Source organism: Formica exsecta, unplaced genomic scaffold, assembly GCF_003651465.1.
Source record: "Formica exsecta isolate Colony F162 unplaced genomic scaffold, ASM365146v1 scaffold236, whole genome shotgun sequence".
Classification (NCBI taxonomy): domain Eukaryota; kingdom Metazoa; phylum Arthropoda; class Insecta; order Hymenoptera; family Formicidae; genus Formica; species Formica exsecta.
In genome coordinates this window covers 1,142,904-1,150,165 of record NW_021849640.1, presented here as the reverse complement: position 1 = coordinate 1,150,165, position 7,262 = coordinate 1,142,904, and the positions used below count along the sequence as shown (strand labels likewise).

General features: G+C 35.7%; 2 protein-coding genes across 2 annotated transcripts; both read left to right on the top strand.

Annotated features, from left to right (window-relative positions):
• Positions 1-84: 84 nt before the first annotated feature.
• On the top strand, positions 85-1,949 carry LOC115235825 (SUZ domain-containing protein 1). The gene is made up of 4 exons (XM_029807861.1): positions 85-330; positions 762-826; positions 986-1,166; positions 1,241-1,949. The coding sequence occupies exons 1-4, from the start codon at positions 286-288 to the stop codon at positions 1,430-1,432; spliced, it is 483 nt and encodes a 160-aa protein (XP_029663721.1). The 5' UTR covers positions 85-285; the 3' UTR covers positions 1,433-1,949.
• Positions 1,950-2,100: 151 nt separating this feature from the next.
• LOC115235823 (late secretory pathway protein AVL9 homolog) lies at positions 2,101-7,256 on the top strand. Its single transcript, XM_029807860.1, has 9 exons — positions 2,101-2,698; positions 2,791-2,988; positions 3,081-3,309; positions 3,387-3,576; positions 3,651-4,182; positions 4,273-4,407; positions 4,495-4,883; positions 5,010-5,098; positions 5,423-7,256. The coding sequence occupies exons 1-9, from the start codon at positions 2,630-2,632 to the stop codon at positions 5,629-5,631; spliced, it is 2,040 nt and encodes a 679-aa protein (XP_029663720.1). The 5' UTR covers positions 2,101-2,629; the 3' UTR covers positions 5,632-7,256.
• Positions 7,257-7,262: the final 6 nt, after the last annotated feature.

The following is a 7,262-nucleotide window of genomic DNA, read 5'->3' as shown; positions in this document are numbered from 1 at the left end:
ATCTTTATATGCTCTCGAATATTTAAACTACACTGATGGAGGAGATTCGTGTAATCGATGAATTCCGATTTGTAGTACAGCTGTTATATATCTCGCGAAATATGAATCGAAAAACAATTCTAACAAACCGCCAATGCGGCCTTAAATGTGTTCGCGGCAGCACCAATACCGTCCTCATTTTCAACACTGGCGTTCCGTTCTCTCCAGTTGTCGCTACACGCTGTTGATCGCGCACAGTTCGCGAAATTCGAAGATTTCCGCGAGGAAATTCGCGACATATCAGTCATGGACGATGTTCTCGAGAGCTGGGAGCAAATAGAGGAATCCAGTGTAAGACGCGTGTCAAGTTTTGTTCTCCAAATTAAACATAGAACGATATAGTCTTGTGTTAACCTATACCCGTGCACGCGCAAACTCTTTCCTGTGCAAAGTTTTCGGAACGTGACGAGAAAATATTGTCAAGACCGATTGTTTCGTGTCCTTTTCGCATTAAGAATCGTCTATCGCTTCAATGTTGATATGTATTTTTTTTTTTTTTTGGCAAAGTATTAATTGTAGTGATAATAGTAATGGTTCATGTTACCATAAGGCTACATTTTTGCTTGGCTCATTTTTGTTTCAAATTGTCGAACTTCCATACGAGTTATTTTTTTCCCTCCTAAACTAATACACTCTCAGTCGAATTTATCACTTGATCATTTCTATAAATCATTTATTATCGTGTACAAAAAAAAATAACGTAAAATCATAATGGATTTTAGACTCTCGATAAAAGACTGGAGGCCCTTCAGTTGGACGCAGTAGATGAAGAAATAGAATCTTCTAGGTAGGCTTAGACAAACATTTGTTAGGTTCTCTTTTGCTTTATATTTTTCAGAGTCATTCCAAAAGATATATATTTCTATTATGCGATTTCTACTGTGTATCATATGCGCACACATATATATATATAAATATTATGTATGAAATAATTTTTTGGATACAGGTCTAGTCATAACACAAATACAAGAATGATCATTTTGGGAGATGATGGTCTCAGATCTCAGTATGTACCTCCAAAGCCTACAGTAAAGATATTGAAGAGACCATCTAGAGATTCACGGGGAAGTGGCGATGGGCCACTAAACGACGAAAAACCTAAACAACCTATCAAATCTCTAAAACAGGTATGTAACATTGTCTCGTTTAAGTTACCGCTTATCCTATTGAACACACAAGAATATAAAAAAAATTATTTCAGAGAGAGCAAGAGTATGCAGAAGCGCGGAGAAGGATTTTAGGGGAGGAAAAGAGTCCGGAAGAAAAAATGGCGCAGGAGGTCAACAGAATTCAGTCGAAGTCGAGCGCTCCAAATGGTGGCAATTATCCCAGCAATGTAATTCGCATGCCAGCTGGCCCAGACGGTACTCGGGGCTTTAACGTGCGTAGGTAGCGCGTCTTCCAGTGGACATTTTTCATCCACCTTTTTCGTATTCTCCTTATCCACCGCCATGGCGAAGGAGAACGGCTATGAGGCCGATCGAAACAGCTATGCACTCCGAGCAGAGTGAACAGAAGATCTACAGAAGATCTTTAGAGCTCTGTCCCGTAGATTATCATCGTACGTGGACATAGGCATTGAGAGAGAATGGACTTGTAAAGCAGAGACAAATATATAAGAGAGAAAAATAATTATATATATGTATGTATGTATATATATAAAGAATTACATTTTTTGAGCGACACAATGGGACGGAGGCGTGGATTCGTCACATGCAAATGGAAATGTTTCATCTCATAAATTTGTAAAATATTCAAAGTACCTAATGGATTGTGTAATAAAAACACTACTTGTATGTGTATATATATATACATATATATACACACACATACACACTATACATGTACATGTGACAACTCTGTATGCAATATATTGAGCGTTTTGTTATTAAATCGAAGATACTTTTAAACGAATCTTTTAATTGACTCTTGGCTCAGGTAATATGATACAAATATAAAAAAAAAAAGCTTGTTTTTATAACTTTATACTGAGTAATATTTCATATTACTCTTGAAGTACACACTCTGAATCATGCTTGGAAGAGTATAAATTAGGAGGGAATTAAAGCACGATGATGATTCATCGTAGTTATTTAAATAGTATCACAGATAACTGCATCATATATGTATATATGACATCGATAATGTACATATATACAAGTATTATAAGAGTCAATCTTAAGGTTAATTTATATCAAATACATATAGCATAGAATTTTCTACGTAAAAAAATACACAAATAGATCTTTTGAAAGAAATAAAAGTAAAAACTGGATAAAATTCTGAATCGGGATATATTTTAGAGCAGAATCACGATACAAAGGTATCAAATCTGTTTACGCTTACGTTGGTAATCATACCGGGATGCGATAACGATATATATATATATATATACACACACACACTTATGTATATATACATATACGTCGCGGCGCATGTCAAATCGCGCGTGTCCGCCGCTCCATCGGCTCGTCGAGAAAGATATTTTTTGCGGTTCTGAAATGTGAGATCGGCAAATTGTCCGTGTGGAAAGAAGTATCCGGGATTTGGAAGTGCCGTGGCGTTATTTTCGACCGGAGGCGAGATAAGGATGGCGGAATCGAACGGGCCGATCCTTCACGTCATCGTCGTCGGGTTTCATCACAAAAAAGGCTGTCAGGTAAAAATCTGTCGATTAACCTACCTGCGTGCGTTCTGCATCCGTGCGTTTAAATCACATATTGCACACGCTAACATAACATTACTTTTCAGGTAGAATACTCGTTTCCGCCTTTGGTGCCTGGCGCGCCTAACGAATGCCCCTTAGGATGGAAGTACCTGCCTACGCTCGCCCTACCCGATGGTTCTCACAATTACGACGAGGATACAGTCTATTTTCATTTGCCTAGTCTCAACGATCCAAAACGCACAATATATGGCATTTCATGTTTTCGACAAATACCAGTAGAGGTACATAAAATATATCTTGCACCTAAAACTAATCTTATTTTAATTTTAACAGAATATCAAATTGAATTGTTTCTTTTTTACTACGATTACAGAAATTAAAAAATCGCACTTCTGATATAACAAGAGGCACTGTTCAAAAATCGGTGTGCGTGCTGAGTACTTTGCCTTTGTACGGGCACATTCAAGTGAAAATGGCTCTAATAACGCATGCATATTTTGACGAGGGAGATTTTAGTAAAGTGTCCTTATTGGAGGATACTTATCATCATCTTAATTCATGTATGAGTGGTGATAGTCAGATTCCGCCGCAAATTTTTGTTGGTAATTAACTTTAAACAAATTTTTAATGGATGAAGTTATACAACTTACATTACATATGATATTTAAATTATTTATAGGTTTGTCCGCAAGAGATTTTATACTACAATTTCGTCATAAAGTATTGCTCTTATTTAAATTACTTTTACTTGAGAAAAGGATAGTTTTTTATCAATCACCTGTACAGCCATTGTGTGCTACGATATTGACTCTATTGTCACTATATCCTGGCATGATTGAGCACGGCCTTCAACAAGCGGCGTGTGTCAGGTATTACAGAGAAAATAATTTATTTAAAAATCTTCTGTCAAGATTGATCAATAAATAATTCTTTGTCTCTTCAGACCATCTAGGCCAATGTCTCCGATACCGACTTTTGACGAAGAAGAATTCTCGACAAACAATGTCGATTCTAACTTATCGTCCACTTGTATTGTCAAAGACAATATATCTAAGTCGAACCATGAACAATGTAATGACAATAGTAATAGAAATTCATTGTGCATCAACGATAACAAGACCGTCGAGTCCATGGAGGGCAAGTGCTTGGATGGGCTGCAACATGTAACTCTGCAGAAAAATAACAATGATAATGAAAATATAAATATGAAAGTAATCGAAATCGAGTCGGCGCAAGAATGCACGGAATCTTATTTAGAAGAGAGCAACTCCAAATACTCGCCACAGACGAACGAAAACGTACACAGAGTGCACAGTGTAAACACAATCACGCTGAATACGGGCGATACAGATAATAGTTTACCCCGCGATACGAGTAACGATGCGCTCTCCGATGCGAGATTAACGAACAACATCACGCAAATCGCGCATATTAATCCTGAATTGTGCGGCCTACCTTTGGAGCTATTTACAAAGGTAATGATATTTTTGATATTATTTTATCTATCGTATATATCGTTAGAACGAATGTTTTGCATATTGTGTAAAAATCTATATTTGTTCCAGGGATATCTTTGCTTACCCTATCTGTCTTTACCTTATCTGGATCTCTTGGGAGACGTGAATGTTAGAGGATATATAGTGGGCGCTACAAATGTATTGTTTAAACAAAAGAAGCAACTTATTGACGTATTAGTTGAAGTAAGTGTAAGAGTGATATTGAATTTAATCGTAATTAAATATAAACGATTCGACTTTATTGACTGTAATTTTTTATGTTACTTAAAGATTGAAAATACCCGAATAGAGGCAACCGATCCCGAACTGAGACGACAGTTGCATCTTACTACCGAAGACTTGAGATTCGCCGATTACATCGTGAGGCACGTAGCCGAACCTCGGAAGGATATCTTTCTGGACGGGGTAGGATGGGAGGGTGGCGACGAGTGGATCAGAACGCAGTTTCGGGTGTACCTGTTGAGCATGCTGCGTACCTGTATGCAGCAGGATACCCGTCAGTCGGATCATTATAACGCAGCATTTGTGTCCGCGTGGCGCGCTACAAACAACTATAAGGCGTGGTGCAACGCGAGCAAATCGGAGATACTCAATATCGAGCCTGGTCATCCCTTTGCTGGTCAACTGTCAGTGCAGGATATGAAACTACGTTTGTCACAGTGAGTATTAAAATCTTCCTATGTGAAATACGTGAATTTTTAATATGTAATTTTTTGTGCTCTTTACTTATTTGATTTATGACTAATCGTAAGGGAAATAAAAATCTATTTAATATACTGTTTCAGTACGATGCAAAACACAGAAAGCGGCAGAAAGTTAAATCAAGCAATGGCATCGACAGGACGCGCAGTAGCGACCACTGGGAAAGCTGTAGGTAAGGTTACACAATTTACTGATTTAAATATAAGTTGAGTAATAAAATACAATAATATATATATATAGAGCATTTAAATATATATACATTTTGTTTTCATATCAAAATATTTTCCTCGCATACATTGGTGAAAATTATACATTAATATTTATTTTTAAAAAAAGTAATATAAATAAACAAAAGTACAACTTTTTAATTATTATACTATGAAATCTTTTAATCGTGAATATATCAGAGCATCTGTCTAAATTAATCTTGCTTTAACATCTAATGCGGCCGGAATCATGTGCGCAATATTACTTTTGAAACTAACAATTTACAAAGGGGGAGCGCTATCACAAGCGAAAGGGGCATTCTCGAACTGGTGGAGCACGCTAACGACAGTTCAGCCGGTCGATGAAGCAAAGATTGACAATCAAACGACAAACAATCATCATACAGTGTCCAACGCCACGGACAAAGAGTCTATTGAAGACGAGGAGATGAATGTCTCTACTACCAATAACGCGGATATTGCCGTAGATCTTGATTAATATAAAAACATATATCAATGAGAACCGTGAACGATCGAAATTAAAAATGCAAAGGGCACCCGTGAAAAGCATAATATATAACGTAAAGTTACGTAAAACTGAAACAAAGAGTTTCTTGCAAGACACATATAGAACATACTTGTTAAATGATCGGACTTTTTAAAGGATCTCAGTTTTAGAAGCAAGTTTCGAGAAGCAAGAAAGAATAAAACCGCGTATGTACAATAGACTTTATTAATGTGATATGCAATTTTATGGGGCGAGGTTCTGTAGATCTGTAAACTGCTGTGGGCAAATACTAAAACAAGTTACAAACTGAAATACCTTGCTCGAGTAAGCTTTTGTAATTTTCTCCGAATACTCTGTATATAATTTCCATATGATTTATATGTGTCTCTAAAATATGTGATATAGTTTTATTACACAAATGATACAATTATTACAATGCTTTTTAACATTGCATGCTATAATTAAGCAATGCTATATAAATATATATATATATAAATCTCTTAATTAATTTTAATTCTTTATTAAGTAACAGAAAGCATTTTTTCTTTCTCACAGAATGAATCGATCTTAGTAAATCTTGCCTGCTCTTAACAAGAGCAATCGTGTATTTACATGTATACGAAAATATTATTGTTTCGCGTTTATACATATAGAAATACTCTCGCTTAAGAAGTACCTGTATTCCTTGTATATAAAAAATAGTATACGTATATCTCGATTATTATTGCAGTGATCTCTTTGTTTTGCACGCTTCGCGTATTATTTCAACGGGATTATTTAATTTATTGCTCAGATAGGAGAAAAGTATATCGGTATAAGAATACGTAAAGAAATTTTCTCGCGGGAGAAGAGTGGCATATATTTGACATATGCCAAATTACAGATTCTCGATTGTAACAAATCATTTACAGGGTTTTATTATTTTGTATTGTCGTGAATAGCGTGGATTATATATATGTAAAAGATATGGAAAGTTCGGAACTAGAACACAGCCAGTATCCGACATAAACGTAAATATTGTACATTGTTCCATAATTCATTTCACTAGGGTTAATCCTGTTATTGACAATATTGCTACCTCCATTTATTGTCGAGATTACACCGTACATATTAGTTCCGAGTACGACGTGACGATATCTACGATTTGCTAGATCCAGTAATAGATTCGAACCGAGATGGATAGTTAAACTGACTCTATATCCTTGTATTCGTCGGAATGAATTGTTAGCTTACGAAGATCGTGGACGATCATTCGTGGAAGGAAAAAGAGAGCTGCCATTTTAATCGCAGCAGAATTACGTTTTAATTAAGCTTAGAGCACGTGTAGAGCATTTATAGCGCTACTAGTGTAGTCAGTTACGATAGCATATGTATCCGATTAAGGTAAGAAATTCTTTTCTTCGTTATAATGTTCCTAGAGATACAAAAAAAAAAAACAATCTTTGTAATAATTCGTATAATATTATTAATTTACGATATGCTCTTTTTTGGAGCATACTCGGTACTTAACTCTATTTTTACACCATTTTTATGTTGAATAAATTTCAAAGTTAAACGGCCACATTTGGCAGTAAATAAAAGCTTTTGTTAGAAACGTTATAAATAAATAAATTATATATATA

Coding starts and splice junctions, on each gene's coding strand:
- LOC115235823 (XM_029807860.1), top strand. CDS start 2,630: ATGGCGGAATCGAACGGGCCGATCCTTCACGTCATCGTCGTCGGGTTT. Junction 2,699..2,790: donor ATCACAAAAAAGGCTGTCAG/GTAAAAATCTGT, acceptor ATTACTTTTCAG/GTAGAATACTCGTTTCCGCC. Junction 4,884..5,009: donor ATGAAACTACGTTTGTCACA/GTGAGTATTAAA, acceptor ATACTGTTTCAG/TACGATGCAAAACACAGAAA.
- LOC115235825 (XM_029807861.1), top strand. CDS start 286: ATGGACGATGTTCTCGAGAGCTGGGAGCAAATAGAGGAATCCAGT. Junction 331..761: donor AGCAAATAGAGGAATCCAGT/GTAAGACGCGTG, acceptor AATGGATTTTAG/ACTCTCGATAAAAGACTGGA. Junction 827..985: donor GAAGAAATAGAATCTTCTAG/GTAGGCTTAGAC, acceptor TTTTGGATACAG/GTCTAGTCATAACACAAATA.